Raw genomic sequence first — 20,725 nt, 5'->3', positions numbered from 1 at the left:
TCCTGGCTGGCTCAGTCGGTAGAGCACAAGACTCTTGGTCTCAGGGTTGTAAGTTTGAGCCCCATGTTGTAAGTTCGAGCCCCACTTAAAAATAAAATCTTAAAAATTAATAATAATAAATAAAAGGAACATAGTACCTTTGACAAAAGAGGTGGCAATCCACAGAGGTCTGTGGCTCAAACTGCCTCTAGAGCTTCGTTGGTCTCTACAGCCCTGCTGCTGCGGGGGGGACTCAGGGGTGACAAATCAACACGGACCAAGAAGCCAAATGACGGGAGAGTGGAACCTTGAGATCAGGAGGCAAATCTTTCACTTGGTGCCAACAGATCCCTGTCCCTCTTAAATCAGACTTGTTGAATCTGAAGTGCAGCCGGACATTATTGTTTGGTTCCATAATTTAAACTTCACAATGAAGAAAGAGTTGATACTTTCATTCATTTCAGGTCTTTAAGAAATCAACAAATGGGTATCCAAAGGTTGGGAATGACCTACCTGTCTATTCTCAGGGAACTGGTTAGATAAATTATGGCTGTAAGCCAAACGAGGTAAGCTATTTACGTTATTAGTGTGGAAAAAGACCTTCAAGAAATCTGCAGAAGTAAGCTAGAAATATGTGTATAAGTATGTAGTCTTTTGTGTTAGAAGAAGAAAGAAAGCACAGTTTTTAGGACTTGTAAATGCATATAATTATCTGGAAAGATAAAAAAAACCATGACCAGTGGTTACTTAATAGAATCAATGAGAGACTTTTCACTGTTTACCTTTCAATATTTTTTTTGTTTGTACCTAGTGAATGTGTTATTTAGTTAAAAATTAAATAAAGAAGAAACATATCACTTTTTATTTTTATTTATTTATTTATTTATTTTTTAAGATTTTATTTATTTGACAGAGAGACACAGCGAGAGAGGGACCACAAGCAGGGGGAGTAGGAGAAGGAGAAGCAGGGGCAGTGGGAGAAGGAGAAGCAGGCTTCCCGCGGAGCAAGGAGCCCGATGCGGGCTCCCAGGGTCCTGGGATCATGACCTGTGCCGAAGGCAAACACTTAACGACTGAGCCACCCAGGCGCCCCGAAACATATCACTTTTTAAAACAGATTTATTTACTTATTTTGAGAGAGGGAGTGCAAGCACAGGGAGGGGCAGAGGCAGAGGGAGGGAGAGAATCCCAAGCAGACTCCCTGTTGAGCTGAGCACAGAGCTCAGGACCCTGAGATCACAACTGAGCCTAAACCAAGAGTCGGACACTCAACTGACTGAGCCACCCAGGTGCCCCAATACATCTCACTTTCTTAAATCAAGATGTCACATTTAATAAAGTAGCGCCAAATGTTGGGGCTTGATCTCATTACTGAGAAAAATTGAAAATGAATATAAACAAAAATTTATGTAGGGATTTACCATTTTCTTTTTTTTAACGTAATCTCTGCACCCAACGTGGGGCTTGAACTCACAACCCTGAGGTCATGAGTCGCATGCTCCAGCGACTGAGCCAGCCAGGCGCCCCTTAAGGGATTTACCATTTTCTAAGTTGTTTGCATGAATGTACACATTAATCTTCTTAGGCCTTATATAGAACACATGATTACTCCCATTTTTCAGAGGAGGAAAGGGAGAAAGACCCATGGTCTTGTCCAAGGTCATCCAATCTGTAAGGAAAGGAACTGGAACTGGAGCCCAAGGTCCTGATAACAGGCAGAAAAGGCAGAACAAAGCCTTCACCTCTCAGAGAGCCAGTCCCTCATAAAAAGGGGGATAATAATTCTGTGCTCCTGTATGGTTTGAGGTAATGTAGGTAAAACTCTTAGCACTGTGCCTAGCCCAGAGTAAATAATCAAAACCTTTCTTTAACTATTGCAGTGCTTTATTTAAGCAATAGAACAAGACATTCCAATTCAACTGATACTTCTTGATATTTCAAGTTGATATTCAACTTGATATTTCTTGCCATATAAACTAAGAAGGGGAGAAGCATTGAAGAATGAAGGAAGTATAGGAAACAACCTTTGTCCTAATGATGACTATGGTTTTATTAGTGAGACAAAGTTTAGGTAGACCCACACACATTTTCTAGGGTGACAGTTTATTATTGTCAGCATTCAGCTGATTTTTCCATGCTGAACCTCACTGTAAAATTAAGAAGCAGAAGAGTTGTTTTTACAATTATTATTTTTTTTTTAAATTTTTTTTTTAAAGATTTTATTTATTTATTTATTAGAGAGCGAGCGAGAGAGAAACAGCATGAGAGGGGGGAGGGTCAGAGGGAGAAGCAGGCTCCCCGCCGAGCCGGGAGCCCGATGTGGGGCTCGATCCCAGGACTCCGGGATCATGACCTGAGCCGAAGGCAGTCGCTCAACCGACTGAGCCACCCAGGCGCCCCTACAATTATTTTTTTAAAGATTTTATTTATTTATTTATTTATTTATTTATTTATTTATTTATTTATTTGAGAGAGAGAGAGAGCATGAGCAGGGGGAGGGGCAGAGGGAGAAGCAGACTCCCCGCTGAGCAGGGAGCCCTCAATCCCAGGACCCTGGGATCATGACCTGAGCTGAAGGCAGACACTTAACCGAATGAGCCACCCAGGCGCCCCACCTCTGCCCCTTTCCTCTGTGCGTGGGCACTCTCTCTCATACAAAGAAATGTTTAAAAACGAAAATTATTAGATAAGAAACAACATTAATTGTCCTTTACAGTTTATTTTTTGTCTCCAAAGTTTGAGAATAGGGGGATGTGATTCACATCTCAAAGGAAAAAGCCCTGACTTCCTTCTCTTTTGTGGAGGGGGCCCCAAATGTCCTTACTCACCAGGGAGCGTGGTTTTAAGCGGAAATACCTCTACCTGCCACCACTTGCAGATACGGCTGGCAGAAGCCCCGAGATGTTGCCACTCTTAGAAGCAGACAAGAAAGGCCAGAATAGCAAAGCAAGGTTGACTACGAATAATAAACCAAGATCAAGATGGTTTGCGTCCACTTTGAGCTGTTTACACAGGTTGAAAGAGAAGCATTTCTTTGGAATCCTGCTGCCTCTTCCAGTAACAGAACTGACAAGAAAGAGAGCCCTTCCAAAATATTTGGCACTTCTGGGTTTAGGTAAGCAACTTTTCTCCAGGTCACTACGGACTCGTAGTATATGTGCAGAATTGGGAAGAGAGCAGGAGACAAAGGGGTGCCAAAGAGAAGGAAAAAGTGTCTAGTGTATAAGCAGCTACACTTAGTCAAACCTGTCTACATGGTGTGCAGGGGATGAGAATGCAAAGAACGAGCCAAGATTACCTATGAGGGAAGTGATGAAAAGAGTCTATTTTAAGAAAAGACTAAACATCCCTCCATATGTAGAATGAACATAGTCAGGAACAAAAGCCCATTATGAGAAAATGCCAATGAAATAAAAATTTAGATCTCCTTACATTATCACTGCTTTCCTGGACTTAAACCAGGATTTTCCTTTTCCCTTAGGCTCTACAGAGGGGGTTCAGCATGGACCCACATTGGAATAGAAAATACACCAGTTCATAGACCCTGATTCACAGACCCCAGAGAAGAATGTTTAAGACACATAAATGCTGCTCACCCAAAGAAAAGAGAAATTAGGGGTGCCTGGGGGGCTTAGTCGTTAGGCATCTGCCTTCGGCTCAGGTCATGATCCCGGGGTCCTGGGATCAAGCCCCACATCGGGCTCCCTGCTCAGCGGGAAGCCCGCTTCCCCCTCTCCCACTCCCCCTGCTTGTGTTCCCTCTCTCGCTGTGTCTATCTCTGTCAAATAAATAAATAAATAGGAAAAAAAGGAAAGAGAAATGGCATTGATGTGAGAGCAGCAGGTGCTAAAGGGTTTTGATTTGCCTTGGGCAGATTGAAGGAAAATGAAAGAAATGAAGACTGGGTCCTGGATATTAGTGCTCACTACAATGAAAATGACCTCTTCATTGACAGAGGTGCTGGTGCAAGACGTTTGGAGGACCAAGAAGTTATCACATAGATAATGGTTGGTGCCATTGCAGTTGCAGAAGGTTGGCCTAAGCATGTGCTGTCTATGGGCGGTGGTTCCAGCAAATCCCATACTCTCTCTCTCTCTCTCTCTCTCTCTCTCACACACACACACACACACACACACACCAAACTGCAACACCAAATACACCTGATAAGACGTGGTGGCCTTATGACAATGATGGATTATAGACAGCCACAAAGCAATTATAGGCCATTAATGTCAACACATGGTATTTAGAGATGACACTAAAGAGGAAGAAAACCAGCTGAGTCATGCAACTGCTACAAGAGATGATGTCCTTTGATACAAAGATCATAAACATTTTGGGGGTGAAAACAGAAGTCCGTGAAGCACTGGTTGAAGAGGAAATACAGCATGGGGGGCGGTAAAGAGGAGAATTTAGGCTGATTAGTGTGCTTAGGGCCAGGGCCCCCACCATGGTGACAACTTGTCAACCCAGAAAGGAGAAACTCAGGCTCTGGGAAGTAGTTTCCACCAGGCGTTCCCATCTGGGGATATATGGGCAAAGAAAACACAGCTCCCTTTCCCCCGATAACAGAGGGGATGATTCTCATGAGTGCCTGCCTCACTGACAGTTGGATGGGTTAGTCTGCTAGGGCTGCCATAACAAGGACTGCAGACCAGGGGGTTAAACAACAGAAATTTATTTTCTCACAGTTTTGGAGGCTAGAAGTCCAAAATCACGGTGACGGCAAGATTGGTTCCTTCTGGGGGCTGTGAGAGACGGATCTTGGCTTTCCTCGGCCTGTAGATGGCTGTTTTCTCTGCATCTTCATATCACCTTACTCCGGATGTGTCTATGTTCAAATTTTCTCTTCTTACAATCACACTGGATTAGGGCCAACCCCAGTGACCTCACTTTAACTCAGTCACCTCTTTAAAGACCCTTTCCCGAAATAACGTCACATTCTGAGGTACTGGGTGTTAGGACTTTACCACCTGAGTTTGAGGGGGAAACACAGTACAGCTTATAACAGTGGAGAAAACCCAAATGTTGTCCAGCATTTTCTCTGTTTCAGATTTCCTCTCCCTGTTACCCTCCAGGATAAATGGCTTCTGAACATTTAGGAAGTTGGGGCCTTCTACTTTTGTAGCAGTGAGGGGAGATCGGACCTTGGCTTTGACTTCCATTTCTATGTCTACTCCTTTGCCATTTTTTCCCCCATGTATTTGTGAAGAAACTGGGTCATTTATCCTGTAAAAGTTCTCAGATTCTGAACCTAGCCAATTGTCCACGTTGTCATTTAACACGTTCCTATGTACCCTGCATCTCCTCAAAAGTAGTAGTTAAATCCAGGGATCTAATCTGACTCAGGTTGAATCTTTTGGCAAAAATTCATAGTTGGTGGTGTGTACTTCCTTTTGCACCACATCAACGAGACATCACATCTAGTTCTCTCTCTTTTTTGTGATGTTATATTGGTCAGTGCGTCCAGGTCTCAGGAGACTGTTCTATCCACCGGCAGCTATTGACAATCACTGCCTAGATTTCGATAGAAATACAATGCAAGCTACAGGTATAATTTAAAATATTCAAGGAACCACATTAGAAGTAATCAGAAATGAATGAAATTATTTTCAGCAATATATTTTATTTAACTCGTTATATCCAAAATATTACCATTTTAATATGCAACCAATATAAAAAATTAATATTTTACCACCTTTTTTTGTACCCAAGTCTTTGAAACCCAGTGTGGTTTTATACCTGCAACACAACTCAATTCAGATGAGTCATATTTCAAGTGCTCAATAGCCACTCATGATATGATTACAAATACTGTTTAAGATTTCCTTGTAATTTTCTTTGTCCTTAGCATATGTCCCTCTTAAGGGTATACAGTGATACACAATTATTAATTCTAGGAAAAACAAAAAAGTTATGCAAGAAAGAAAATGTAATCATAGAATGCTATGTTACTGCAAACAATACTTTCAAGGTCACAAAAATGTAAGCACTGAATATTGTTTTACCCAGAAATTGCAATGGGAGGATGAGGGAAGAAAACTAAATCCTCATCTTTCACAGAGCAAATCAGTAGACAATGTCTAAACATGGAAGTAACCAGTGTTTTTGTTTGTTTGTTTTAGTTTTTTTACAGTCTGAATGTGTTACTGGCAGGAAATGGTTTTCTTTTTCTCCAGGCAAGTGTACGTTTCCATCTCATTCCCATGATATGAATTTTTTAAATGGTGAATTGTGCGCTTTATTTTTTTAAGTTTTTATTCAAATTTGTTAACCAACAGCGTACTATTAGTTTCAGGTGTAGAATATAGTGGTTCAACACTTCCACACATCACCGGGTGCTCATCACGACAAGCGCCTTCCTTAATCCCCATCACCTGTTTCACCCATCTCCACCCCCCCCCCCACCCCCACCCCGGCAAACATCAGTTTGTTCTCTATAGTTAAGAGTCTGTTTCTTGGTTTGTCTCTCTTACTCTGTTTTTTACCCCCTTTGCTCATTTGTTTTGTTTCTTAAATTCCACATATGAGTGAAATCATATGCTATTTATCTTTCTTTGACTGACTTATTTCACTTAGCATTATGCTCTCTAGATCCATCCACGTTGTTGCAAATGGCAAGATTTCATTTCTTTTTATGGTTGAGTAATATTCCATTGTGTGTGTATACTACATCTTCTTTATCCACTCATCAGTTGATGGACATTTGGGCTCTTTCCATAATTTGGCTATTGTTGATAATGCTGCTATAAACATTGGGGTGTTGAATTAGTGTTATTGTACTCTTTGGATAAATATCCAGCAGTGTGATTGCTAGATTGTAGGGTAGTTCTATTTTTAACTTTTTGAGGAACCTCCATACTGTATTCCAGAGTGGCTTGCACCAACAGTGCAAGAGGGCTCGCCTTTCTCCAGACATGACATGAATTTGACAATTCTCTCCTCCCCTCCCTGCCAGCACCACCCCCACCCCTTTCTCGGAGTCCAGCTTCTCTGTGGGGAGGAACTGTGGGAAATGGAAAGGTGTTTTTTACTTAAGTGGGGTTGTGATTTAAATGCTCTTTGGGTGTCCTTCTTCCCTAAAAACCCCCACTTGGACCATGTCTTCTGTTGGAGGCAGGCCCTCCATTGAGGGATCCTTCACCCTACCTGTGAGAGTTGCCCAGGAAGGTGAGGCCGAGGGCAAGGATGGTGATCAGCAAGTCTTCCTGAGGGGATTTTGAAGTGAGTCTTGGAGGAGGAGGAGACACTGAGCAGATGAGCCAGGCAGGGGCAAGGATGAAGACAAGATGCCTGGCATGGGCTCTGCCATGAGCGGAAGCCTGTGATTACTCCTAAGACAAGCCACACAGCTGCTCTGACTTTTCCGGTAGCCCAAAACATAGGGCCATTTTCTAATCTATTTAATAATAGGCAAGTACTCTGGTATCTGCTCAGCTCATGGTTTTGGAACAAATGGACCCAATTAAAAGGCCATCAAAAGGGGATACAGAGGAAGAGGAAAAAGCCGTTGATCAAATCAACGCCCAGCTGCCCTGGGGCTGGTCTGTGACCTGCTGCAACAGAATCCTTCCTCCCATCCTGCCCTCTCCTCCCCCAGACACTGCCCCAGACCTGGGGACCTTCCTGCTATCCCTAGCGCCATTCTCCACCCCACTCAGGGACCTGTGGGTGTGTGCCACCCCACTAGACCTCCTCTGGACTGCAGTCACTGCCTACCAAACCTTGCGGGAAAAATCTATCAGGAATCTTATTGGCTCTTCCTTCAAAATACATCTGGCTTCGGTCCATTTCTCACCACCTCCATTGCTACCACCAGGTCCCAACCACCATGATCTCTCTCCTGGCTTCCTGCGTTAGCTCCTTCCTGCTCTCGCTGCTCCACTCTGGTTTATTCACAACACAGCAGCCAGATCCTTTTTTTTTTTTTAATTTATTTTAGAGAGAGAGAGAAAGAGAGAGCAAATGGGAGCAGGGGGAGGGGCAGGGGGAGAGAGAGAGAGAGAGAATCTCAAACAGACTCCACGCTGAGTAGGGAACCCAACATGGGGCTCCATCCCACGACCCTGAGATCATGACCTGAGCTGAAATTAAGAGTCAGCTGCTTAACTGATTGAGCCACCCAGGCGCCCCTAGCCAGATCCTTCTAAAATGTAAGCCTAATTGTATCTCTCCCGTGATTTTCCGCCTCATTCCACGTCCTACGAGATTCTCCCCATCTCTGGCCTCCACTCCTCCTGCCTGCACTCCAGTCACTGCCTCCTTACACAGGCAGGGGGAACAGGTATTTACTCTCCCCTCAGGGAGCCCCTCGGTTAACTCCCACTCCTCCTTCAAGTCTGCTCAAATGCCCTGTTTTGGGCCTCTCCTGAGGCTTCACCTGGCCATTCTCTTTAAAATCACACCCCCCCACCCGTTACCCTCTACCTGCCCACCCTCCCAAACCCTCTTTCTGCTCTGCTGTTCATCTTCTAGCATACCATGGAATTTACATTTAATTAAGACTGGTGGTTTTTTTTTTTGTCTCTCTCATCCCGCCTCGAATGTCAACTCCACAAGGGAAGGGTCTTTGTTTTTTTATTCACTGATGATTTCCAACTATCCACAACAGTACCTGGAATATAGTAGGCTCTTGGTAAATATTTGTTGAATAAATGGATGAATGAATCGATAATATTTTTACCTCAAAGAGCCATTGTGAAGCTTACATGAAATAATCAATTTGACCTGTTTTGCAAAGGAAAGGAATGAACATCTAATGAGTATCCACTGGTACTAGATAGTCTACAAAACAGTTTATAGAGTTTATCTCATTTATTCCTCATTACGAATAACCATTCATTCATTCATTCATCCAACAAGTAATTGTTGTATACCTACCATGTGCCAGTCACCGTTCTGGGCACTGGGGATAAATTAGTGACCAAAATAGACAAAGACCCCTGTCTTCTGGGAGCTTTCACCCTAGTAGAAAGAGACAGGTAGTACCAACAAAATATGAATTTTATGATGAGGAAACTGAAGTGCCCATTAATCATCTGATTAATGAGTGGCAGAGTCAAGATTCAAATGGAAAAGCCCAAAGTCTCTGTGATTTCCAAGCATCATGAATGAAGGCACCTGGATTCAGGTGGAGGAAAAGTCTGTAGGTGAGGGCTGCAGGTGTAGAGCAAAGCTGTGAGGGTGGGGCTTGGAGGGCTGGCTCACCTTTGTGCTTCCCACTTCATCCCCAAGGGCCCTGCACTTGGGCCTCCCCTTCCACATGACTGAGAGTCAGATGCACTTTACGTACTAATGTGCTGGTGGGATCCAAATTACAGACATCACTTGGGCAGTGGGTGAACCCTGACTTCCGCTCAGATGCAGTCACAGGGGGTGTTAGGAGGACCAGCTGAGCTTGGTCACACCTCCCAGGAGGTGGAGTCCAGTCTTAGAGGCTACCATGTGAGGAGGAAAGGACTTCTAGGGGCATCCAGAGGTCCGGGGCTCTAGTGGGGGTGGAGGCATTGGAATGGGGCAGGGCTGGGGGCAGGTGCCTGAGAAAGCCCCTCAGGAGGGCCTCTAGCCCCTCTCCCAAACACTCAGCTGTGTCCTCAAACCCAGAGCTTGGGTGTCTTCCTGACAGCCAGTGAAGGTGGGGAACCCCGTCTGGGGCCTTGAAGGTAAGCAGGAGGTCAAAGGGACACACAAGGCCAGAGGACATTATGGCACCGTCCTCAGGGACACCCCCCACCCCTGGAAGAACCAGAGAGGGTCAAGTCAGCAACTTTGAAACCTCAAGCTGGGAGGCTGCCAGGGGCAATGCCCCAAAGATGGAGCAGCTGGGCCTGCCCCTCAGTCTTGCCAAAGCCAACATCTGGACATGGTGTGCTTCCTCCGAGGGAGGAAAACACCCACAGTGTGGCATTTTGTCCTGGCGCCAGAGCACACATGATGGGTCAGCTGGGGGCTGTAGGGCTCTACGTGGGGCAGTCCCTGAGAGCCCATGGGGGTGGGTAGGCTGGAATAGAGAGCTGAAATGTCACCTGCTCTCATTCTTTCACCCAGGAATCTCTTATCAGTGTGGGTCAGCGCCACCAGGAACACACCTGTAGCCAGCAAGCCTGGGCTTATTATTTCATGCAGCAAGGACTTCACACTGGGGGATCCCTGGGGTGTCTCCAAAGCAGGGAGTTAGAGAAGGGTGCTTATAGGATCGTGGGGGGCTAAAGTTACTCAAAGGATGGTCTCTGGCAGAGATTGGTCAGAATTTGCAGAGCAGGGATTTGCTGGAGGGGTCAGCAATCCTATGCTGAGAACACAGGAGTCCTCCAGGAGTGTTACTATTAGATCTATTTGTCTGTAGTCTTCTCTTGGAACTGTGAGTCTAAGGACATAGGTGTTTATAAGTGTGCGCTTAGTCTGAGATGGACAGCGTGGCTTGATCAAGCACTATTACCTGTTTTGCAAGTCAGGGTATGTTTTGCAAACTGTGTTCCCTGTTTCAATTCTCAGTCCTATTCCCACCTCGCACTCTCCAACAACCTGGCGGCCAGCAGGATCCTTTTCCTCTTATCATTCCACAGGCGAAGGTCTGGACCTCAGCCCAGGCACCCCCACTCCTGCGTCTGCAGCCACTCTGGCCACCAGGGGGCAGCAGGGAAGCGTCCGCGAACTGGGCACCTACAGCCTCGGAAGCACAGCCCAAGAAGGGAGGGGACCCCGCGCTCAAGAATGAAGGAATGGGTCTGATGCTCTGAACTGCTGGGTTTGCTTCCCTTTGTTGCCAGGAATTCTGGGAACGGGGAGCAAAAAGAGAAGGAAAATGGGGAGAGTGGAAGGACGGGAGCTGGGGAAAAGGAAGAAGAATGGGGAATGAAGGGAGTAGAAAGGGGTCCCCAGAGTTGGCTGCTGGGGATTTAGTAGTAAATTAAGAATAGAGAACTTAATTGACTTGGGCCATGAAGCACGCACACACCGGGTCCTCTCCCCACTCCCCGTCTCTCCCTACCATCCCCTTCCATTAGTTTGACCTCCTGGCAGCCCCTCTTCCCTCTGCTTCCTCCAGGGTGGCTGTCCACCCGAAGCTCTTCTGTCTCTTAGGTATCTACTTGGTGTCTGTGGGGGCTGCCCTTCCCCCTCAGCACTCTCCCTGGAACACAGATGTGACAACTCAACACACATAAACACACACACAAGCACATGCACGCACACACACATTAGCACAGGCTGTGTGGTGACCCATGCAGTAGGCTTTGATTTCCTCCCCCACATTTTGCAGTTGCTTTGGTCACAAAGGCTGGTCTAACAGTTTAATCCCACAATGAGGTGGGACTTTTCATGTGGCTGCTGATTTGGAATTTGGCTCCAGGATATAAATCTAAGGATACACAGGGGATAAAATACCCTACATTTGAAAGAAACCCAAAAACAACTGGGGTCAGACACCTTCTCAGAGTTTATTACCCCAGCCCCCTACCACCCTCCATGCTGTCTACAAGCTGAACACTGGGCTCAGTGACCTTGAAAACATCCCTGCTGTTTGTGAGTTCTGAACCAAGCCAGGTGAGGGGTGCTCTCGGAAAGTCACTCAAGAGTCTGGGGCATGGGAGTTAGAGTCTCAGCAAGAAAGATGGGGCACACTCAGACTGGGTGAATGAAGAGACTCTTTACAAAGGTGTGGGCTGGTGTTTGGAGGGCTCCACTCGGAGGGGCACTGTTGGTCATGTTGTCCTAGCCAGAGAAGCAAGGACAGCAAGAAAGGACTGTGGCAGTCCTGGGGAAGATATACTGGTCCCTTTCCTCCTCACCACCTTGCCTGACATCCGGAGGAGAGAGGGACACAAAGGAGGGGTGAGGTGGGTCCTCCCAGCACGGGGGAAGAAGAGGGGTGGGCATTAAATTAAGTAGGGCTTGGAACCTTAAGCTGGACTGAACTTTGTTACCCACAAGTGACTCAAATATTTGGAGTTTGCCATTTAAACAGTTTATGGATGGGAAAAGGAAATCAGACATGGAGTAGGCAGTACTGGTAGGAAAATAAAATAGCTGTGTTTGGGCCTTCCTGCATTCTCACTGTTCAGTAAACTGGAAAAAGAAGTATTAGCAGTTCCATTTTATAAAGAAATTGAATTTGTGGTCACGGAGCTGGTGATGGCTGAGGTAGGCCAGAACCCTGCTCCTCCTGCCTCAACTTCCCTGGGTCCTCCAACCTCCTTCTTTCCCCAGAGCCACAACTTGGTAACCCCGAATTCAGTGCAAGCTAAAGCCACATTCGCGGAAAACAGGACTGAATAGAGTGCCCCAGGTTCCCAAGACACACCCCCTTCCACCCTCGTCCCTTAGGCCTCTTTCCAGCACGCCCCCCCCCCCCCCCCCCGAGGTCCTCCAAGGGGAGTTCTCAGAAGGCGCAGCCAGTGCTGATGAGGGCAGGGGAGGCTTCACGGGCCTCGCATCCAGTCTCCATGCTGACTGCTGTGTGGCCTTGGCAAGGCACAGCTCTCTCTGGGCCTCTCGTCCCTCTAAGCAGCCAAACCATCCCTGGGGTCCCTGCCAGGAGGGAAAACTGATTCCAACCGGCCCTGTCTTCCAGGGGACTCACGCGCTGCTTCACAACAGCCTTCGGGAGTTAACAGCCCCGGGAAGCCATGTCAAGTTGGGGAGGCCCAGAGGGTAGGGGCAGGGAAGATATTTTGGGGAGGGTGGGTCTCCCGGTCACTGCTGGACAATGGTCCAGGGCAGCCATTGTGCCGGGAGTGGAAAATCCTTTTCTGACTCCATCTCCAAGAGCTGAAAATAGTCCAGGGTGAGCCCTTGGGGACTGAGTCTGGGGCCATGAGTGACTGGCCCAGCCCGGCCCATTGTTCCTGGCTGGAACAGGACTGAGACTGGACACCTGGCTGAACGAGAGCCAAGACAGAGGCTGAAGCTCAGGAAGCCTGTATTGGAGGAAGAGCGGCTGGGCAGAGCCAAGCCCCATGGCAGATGGGAAAACTGAGGCCCAGAGAGGCAAAGGGATTCACCAAGGCACATGGTGCACAGGGGAGAGGAGGAGGAGAGCTTGGCTTCTGGGGTTCATCTGCCCTCCACTCTCCACCCCCCACCAGCACATGCCGCTTGGAAAGGCAAACACATCTCTCACCCTGCAGTTCAGGCACTCCTGGCCAGACTCCACCCTCCACCTGCAAGGGGCAGGGCCATCGGACAGCGGACCAGCTCCGCTCCAAGCCCCTGTGGGGTGCCAATGGTGTCGCTTTACCTCTCTGTCGCTTGATGCCAGGGGAGAATCACTGCCCACTCCAGTCCTCAGAACTGAGAGCCCAGGGGGTTGGGGGAATGCCTGGGGGGGAATGCCTGTTAGTTGTGCCTTTGCTGAAGATCGAGGTGGCTGATGTCCTAACTGAGGCAGGGACAACTGGGTCATGGGAGGCAAGGGCTCCAAGCTCCAGAGGGTGGCCCAGAGAGGGCAGGTGGGTAGCCTCCGGTCACACAGCAAAAGTTACCCATTCAATGCCTGCTCTGGGTCCTGGCAGCCTGGGTCTCCGGGCTCTTGGTTGAACCAAGAAGTAGTTGTAGCACCCCACGATGGGGACCATCAGTTAGGGAGAAATGGCTGTTGCCATGGGCGAGTGGGAGCTCTCCGGTCCACAGGGGCTGGCTCCAGAAGCTTGATATCAAGGGCCTCCCTCCCTCCTCCTCCCCTCCCCCCTCTTGCTTCTCCCTGCTGCCCTCTCACAGCCTGGCACAGGCACAAGGTGCTGCAAACACACACAGGCCCACGGGCCTGAAGGCCACCCAGTGCCAAGGGGAGACCTGTTTCCTCCTCCTCCTCCATCCTGGGGTCACAGGAGGCCCGCTGTTGCTCACTGGCTGGACATTCCTTTCCTTCAATAATGTATCCTAGTGTGGTTATATATTACATTATGTCCACTCCATGAGGGCAGGGTCCAGCTTGTTTGCCTCTGTATCACCTTGGCAGCGTGCCTGCCATGTAAATGCTTACCAAGTGTTTCGTGCATATTGATCCAATGCCCTGCGTGGGAGGTGGTACGTCCTCTCGGAAATGAGAAAACCAAGGCCCTGCAAGATTCAGGAACTTGCCCAAGGTGGAACAGCTGCAGGAGCGGAGATAACTTTCAGACAGAGGTGCTACGGGCATTGAATCTGTGCTCTCAAGCCCATCCCCACTACACTGCCCCTTTCATCTTCAATCCCACGGAGGGCTGCTTACAGACCCTCCTGCCCAGCAGAGGTTGCAAGTGGCATGGGATGCTGGAAAGGAACCAATCTGGGCACCTGACGGACTCAGATTCGATCCTGACTCACCCCGACTGCCTGTACAGCCTGGAGCAGGTGCTCACTTCTCAGAGCCTGTCCCCTCCTCTGCTAAATGGGGACAATAATGTCTATTTCACACAGTTGTGGGGAAGAATACTACGCTTGATCTTAGCCAAAAGGCCGAGAAGCGATAGTTGTGGGGAAGAATAAATTAAAATAGAGACGAGAGGTGCCTGGGGCCTGCGTTAATATATGAGTACCCTTCCTCATGAGCTTGACTCTGAACAGAACAGCTCCATCTGTCATGACAAGGGTAGTGGCAGAGGGGTAGCTTTGGGGGCCTAACCTCCTTCCTGGGTCCTGGAACACGTGCCCCACAGGGCAGAGACCCCCTGTGTGCCAGGGCCCCATCCTGGATGCACAGAGCTCACCAAGACTAGTTCCTCCCCCCCCCCCACTGTCCCCCCTCTCCTCTCCTATGCCCCTGGCCTCAGTGCCACGGCTCCGCCCACCAGCTCCATCCACCAGGGTGGGGAGAGCTGGGGCAGTGAGGGTGATGACAGGAATCCCACAAAGGCATCGACCTGAACTAAAGGGAGCAGAGCAGCAGGGACAGCCTGAGCCCCTGGCACACATCCAGGTGCCACGCTGACCTGCTGAGTGACCTTGGGCAAGGCCCCACCCCTCTCAAGTCTACAGCTGGGCTGGATAATCCCCGGGGTCCCTGTCAGGTGGCTATGCCCTTTCACAGTGGCCTTCAAGAGTCAACAGCCCCAGGAAGTGATGTCAGGGTGAGGAGGTGGGGTGGTTGGGAGGGAGCACGGCGGCCCAGTGAGTAAGAGGAGATATTTTGAGAGCAGGCAGGTCCCCCCACGTCACTACTGGACAATGGTCTGGGGCTGGGAGTGGAAAATCCTGCTCTTACTCGGGCTGAAAATAGCACAAGGCAGGAGGGTCAGGAACCTCACCCGCTAGGTGGATGGTTTTGGCCCTGAGCAGTAAGGCCAGACATCCACATTGAGGGGTCAGGCAGTCTGACTGGGGCCCAGGGGTGGAACCCTGGGCCTGTCCCTGGTTCCCTTAGAGTCTCTCTTTTCCACCTCCAGCAGTGTCTGCCACTGGATTAGATGGTGAGTAAGGCTCTCCTTTTCCCTAGGTCCTTTGTCCTTAGACATGTGCAGGCGGCTGGTTCAAGGAAGGCTTCCTGGGGCTAGGCCATACTGTTGGCTCCATGTGCTGTAGGGCCCTGGGTTCTCAGGGTCTCCAGGACAACTGCTTGAGGAGTAGGTAGGCAGGACATGAAAGGAATGGGGACTAAGGGTACTTGGGCATTTGGTGGCCACAGCCCTACCCCCAACCATAGATGCACACTCAGGAGTCCCCAAAATCACGATGTATAACCTCCTGCCTCTGGGTCTAAGCAGGGCTGAGGGAATCAGAGCCCAGCATTTACACTCTTGGGTGTAATCTTACCTGGGTATGGGGTTCCTATAAACTAGGATGGGGTCCAGCCTGAGCAGTAGCTGGTAGGAAAGAGATAGGCTTGGGCCTGCAGGAAAGGCTCAAGGACAGTCTGCAAAAGATAGTCACAAAAAAGCTCACAGGGACTCTGGTTACATTAACAGAAGTATAGGACCTAGAATATGGGAGGTGAGCATTTCACACTACTTTGAGCAGGTCACCCACATTGCAATGCAGAGTAATTTTCCTGGATCATGGCTTGTGATGGGTCCTTATTGCATGAGGGAGCTGTGGAGCTGGACTCTAAATAGAGAACCCTTGGGGGATGCCCCATTCTGACAAAGTAGAATGGGAAGGGTGAAGAAGTCATAAGAGGCAGGCAGAATTTGGGTGGGAAAAGAATCTTCTCTCAGGCAGAGTGGGCCGATAGGGCAAGGGGTCTCCCAGAGGGAGAGGAAGTGAGTCTTTATGTTTGAGATTAAGAGTGAGGCCTGTCAGCTTTGCCCTACTCCTGCCCTAAGGCTGAGCTGGGCCCTGTTCAGCTGAGCTCTACAAATCTCCGCAGTGGTCCTGGCTGGACCCAGAATCTGTCACAGGTGAGCAAGATCTCCCTCACCCAAAGCCCTGACCCAGGCTGAGCACCAACTATTATGCCATATAGCTGGATTTTCCCAAGAGGCAGAGGATGGGACAGGAAGAGAAGTGAATCTCTCCCATACTTAGCCCCTGCGCAAAGGAAACGTCAGGTAAAGGCAAGGAGGGAGCCCTGTCTTGGTATCCTTGTGACCCACCCCCCAGCCTCATTCCTGCTGTGAGCCTGGGTGCCGGCTGCCCGGCCTGCCTCCAGTTCCTGCTTAGTCTGATTTCCTGTCCCCATGTCTTTGCCCAGGATGCACCCTGCACCTGGATGTTCTTCTCTGATGAACTGCTTTCCTCAGAAGCTACAGCTCAGGAGTGTCCCCCGTTCCAGGAAGCCTCCCTGACCCCCTGGTCCACAGCCCCAACCACTCAGCATTTTCCATGGTGTGCTGGAGCAGCTGGGACCTGCTTGCAAAAGCCAATTGTTAAATTTTCAGGAATTTTGCGAGGAGGCTGACATCACATTAGTAGTCTGAAATTGGCCAAGGCAGGCTATTTGCACCATGGCAGTCGGCAAGGCTACAAATAAGGGGTTCCCCTCACCCCCTGGAGAGCCAGTTAGATGGTTTAACATTTACCAGCACGACTGGTCATAGCCATTAAGCCCTCAACTGGGGGATCCCAAGGACAGGACCCCATCTCTCTCCTGTCTTCTGTGGCAGCTAGTGGGAAGGCAGGCGGCAGAAGGGTACAGGTTGGAGAAAGGAGCCCAGTGTGGATGGTGAGAGCTTCTTAGGCTGTATCTTCATCCTCAAACCACACAATAGGGCACAGCGCAGCAGGCAACAACTTTAGTAGAAGTTACAGCCTCCAACTGGCTCCCAGCCCAGGGGAGCCTCCAGATGGGTTTATGACATCGGTTCCCTGACGTTACGTTCATCTCTCAGGATGGGGCTCCTCCTCAGAGGTGTGTCCACTGGGGTATCCAGACCTGCCCTAGACCCCTCTGTAGGAAGCTTTGGCTCGGCCCTGACCCCTTACCAGGGTCCTTCGGTCAGCCTATAACCCTGCCCCTCCTCGGTGCCTCAGGCCCAGACTGTGACCTTGGTAAGTCACTTTCCCCTCTGGGCCTGTTTCTCCATTTGACTTGATCAGGCTGGATACCCTGGCAGGCACAGCCAGCTGCTTATGTGGGAGTCAGGCCAGGGGCAGCATTGGCCCCTTACCCTTGCCTTTCTTGAAGCCTTATTCCCCAGCTCACACATACAAATTGTGACTGGAGTCATAGGAACTGTTGAGATCTCTGGACCGCAGAGAACATTCTGAGCCCCTGCCAAATGACAGAGCATTGAGGTCATGGCTCCCTTGACCATCAGGCAGGTGTCACTAATGGGCCCTATCTAGGGAGACCATCCCATCTGAAGAAGTCCTAATCCCTACAGCCCCCCCCCCATATAAACTTGCACAGGCCTGAGGGATTCAGGTCCTACAGCCGGATGTCCTTAGTGTTCTCACCATCAGCTGGTGTGGACTCTGTCCGCCTAGAGTCCTCACTGCTGGTCAATACATCTTTTGTCCTCTTGATGTCAGTCCTGTCCGACCTGCGCAGGCCCCCTCTGCGGCGAACCGGGGCAATAGGAGAGGGATCTGAGGGTGGCTTGGCATCTCGGGCAAAGCGCACGAGCCTCTGCCCCGCCAGGAAGTAGAGCACGGGGTCAAGGCAACTGTTGGCACTGGCCAGCGGCCGGGTGATCTTGTAAGCCACGTTGACGGCGTTGAGGGTGTGGCAGCTGAGGTCCAGCGAGCGGAAGGAGTAGTAGAGGGTGCGGGTGATGTGGAAAGGCAGGAAGCAGAGCGCGAAGACGGCCAGCACCACGGCAATGGTGCGCACCGACTTGCGCTTGGCCCGCGGCAGGCCCCCCGACGTGCCATAGGCCGGCTTCAGCAGCCGCCGGGCCATAAGCACGTAGCACACCAGGATGACGGCGAAGGGCACGGCAAAGAGCAGGCCCAGCATGACGGAGCTGTAGGCCACGAACTGGCCGAAGAGCTCGGGCGCGGAGGTGTCGTGGCAGGTGATGCGGCCGCCCCGCACGCTGGTGGTGACGAAGTAGAGCACGGGGGACTGGCAGGCCAGCACGAGCACCCACACGGCGGCCGCCACGCGGCGGGCGTAGTGCGCGCGGCCCCAGCGCAGCGAGCGCAGCGGGCGCAGGACACCCAGGCACCGGTGCACGCTGATGCACGTGAGGAAGAGGATGCTGCAGTAGAGGTTGGTGTAGAAGAGGAAGCGCACCAGCTTGCACAGCACCACGCTGAAGGGCCAGTGGTCGCCGTGGGCGTAGTAGTAGACCAGCAGCGGCAGGGACGCGGCGTACAGCGTGTCGCACACGGCCAGGTGGAACATGTACGTGGTGGACGCGTTCCAGGTCTTGAGGCGGCACAGGAAGACGTAGAGCGCCGCGGCGTTCAGACACAGCCCCAGCACACACACCACGCCGTAGGACACCGGCAGCAGCACGTACTTGAAGTCCTCATTGAAACGGCACTTGTAGCCCAGCTCGTCCCCTTCCCAGGAGTCATTGACCGTGCCGTTCCAGCGGCCCAGGCCTGTGGCCATCGCCCTGAAGGGGGGGGCGGGGGGAAGAGCCGTCAGGGTCATGACCGGGGCTCGGGGCGGGGCGGGGGGGTAGGCCTGACACACCCACCCGACTGGGGCCATGAGGGGCCCCACGCACCCACAGATCCCCTTGGTTCAGATCTGCTCAACCACGTTCAAGGCCTTTGGAGCCATCTGACCTGGCTCTCTCCCTGGACCCAGAAGGCCCAGAACCGTGAAACCCTAGAGCTTCGAGAAGGCCTGAGATCCATGAATATCAGGGCCACATACCTCTAAAACTTCAGAACAGGGGTAGGCATACTACATCCTGAGGGCCAGATGCAGCCCACCCGTCTGCTTCTGTTAAAAAAAAAAAAAAAAGCTTGATTGGAACACAATCATACCCATCTATTTATGAAGAGTTGAACAGTTGTGACAGAGACCATATGTTCCCCAAAGCCTAAAATAGTTACCATCTGGCCTTAAAAAAAAAAAAAAAAGTTTGGCGACCCTGCTCTAGAACCTCAGGAGCACAGAATTCTAGATCGAGGATCCCGAGCTCTAGAATCTGAGGAGCTGGGGGTCCCAGAGCGGTGTCATCTCAGATTCACAGAAAGGGGCCTTTGAGGATGGCTGGATCCACCTCACACCCAGTGCCCACTGCCTGCTGAGGCATTTCTGGCCACTGGGCAGCCCCTACCTTCCGGGAGGCATTAGAAAGTTCTCTCCTTTAGGGGTGCCTGGGTGACTCAGGCAGTTAAACGTCTGACTCTTGATTTCCGGTCATGATCTCAGGGTCGTAAGATCAAGGCCCCTCATCGGGTTCTGGCACTTCATTTTGGAACCTGAGGTCCTGAGAGGCTGGAGCTTGGGGATTCTGTAGGGCCGGTAACACCCACTCTCTTAGACCATGAGCTTCCTGCCCAGCCTGGAGGCAATAGTTCAGGGCCCCTGAGGTTGAGATTAGGGGGCTGGAAGACACATAGGTCCCTCAGTTTCCCTTCTCACCCCATACCCCATGGAGCCTACTTGGGATTCTCTCTCTCCCTCTCCCTCCATCCCCCAACCCCCTCTCTCCCTTTCTTAAAAGGAAAAAAAAAAGTTCTTTCCTTTAGCTCATCTTTCCACTCTCTAGAGAGGCTCTGGCCCCATGCCTGGTATTTTGGCATTTGAGGGGGTATTTCTAAGGGTCTCCCCCGTTAGTCATTCATTCACCTCTCGGCAAATAGTTTTTAGGTACTCCTATATTCTGGCACTTTCTGCATTTGTAAGTGGCAGTCTGTTCCCTGGCCTATGAGGCTACCAGATGGGACAGTGACCCTCCTGAAGATTCCAGGCAAGTCTGGGACAGAGATGGGGATGGGAGCAGAGGGGGACTTCTTTTGTGGGGCAAATTCAGCTTCTCCCAGGCCTACCTAGTTTCTCTTCACACACCACCACTATCTTGATGACCTTTTACCTCGTCCCTCGCGGGTATATAACACACCCAGGGGGCCTGACCGCCCAGAGAGGGAGCACCCAGAGCACAGGCTGTCCACCTTCCTCCTCTCCGTATCCCCGCCAATGGGACCAGTAAGAGCTCTCTCTCAGCTGCGAGGCAGGGGACAGATATCCCAGCCTGGAGAGCAAAGATGTGCCCAAAGGTCCCAGGGGCAGGTTGGAAGTCATAGCAGGTAGGCAGATTTGGGACAAACACGAAGAATAACTTTCTAACAGTGGGAAGGGGCAAAGGGAGCTGATATTTTTCTTTTTCTTTTTTTTTAAGATTTTATTTATTTGACAGAGAGAGCACAAGTAGGGGGAATGGCAGGGAGAGGGAGAAGCAGGACCCTGGGATCATGACCTGAGCCG

The 20,725-nt window shown here is 50.3% G+C and overlaps 1 protein-coding gene across 6 annotated transcripts in view; it reads right to left on the bottom strand.

Moving 5' to 3' along the window:
* Positions 1-9,491: 9,491 nt before the first annotated feature.
* Positions 9,492-20,725, bottom strand: part of P2RY2 (purinergic receptor P2Y2) — a 24,538-nt gene continuing 13,304 nt past the window's right edge. For 5 of the 6 annotated variants that reach the window (XM_078058522.1, XM_078058520.1, XM_078058518.1 and 2 more), the window contains 3 exons: positions 19,166-19,234; positions 17,791-18,899; positions 9,492-12,507 (listed from right to left, as the gene is read on the bottom strand). In XM_078058522.1, the coding sequence (XP_077914648.1) occupies positions 12,359-12,507; positions 17,791-18,895 (1,254 nt within the window). In that variant the 5' untranslated portion in view covers positions 18,896-18,899; positions 19,166-19,234 and the 3' untranslated portion in view covers positions 9,492-12,358. Of the gene's footprint in view, positions 12,508-17,110; positions 18,900-19,165; positions 19,235-20,725 lie in introns of those variants that run through there. The other variant, XM_036119473.2, reaches the window with a different exon arrangement.

Source organism: Halichoerus grypus, chromosome 11 (genome assembly GCF_964656455.1).
Source record: "Halichoerus grypus chromosome 11, mHalGry1.hap1.1, whole genome shotgun sequence".
Classification (NCBI taxonomy): Eukaryota; Metazoa; Chordata; class Mammalia; order Carnivora; family Phocidae; genus Halichoerus; species Halichoerus grypus.
Note: the sequence above shows the minus strand (reverse complement) of the source record. Positions and strands in the feature narration are given on the sequence as shown.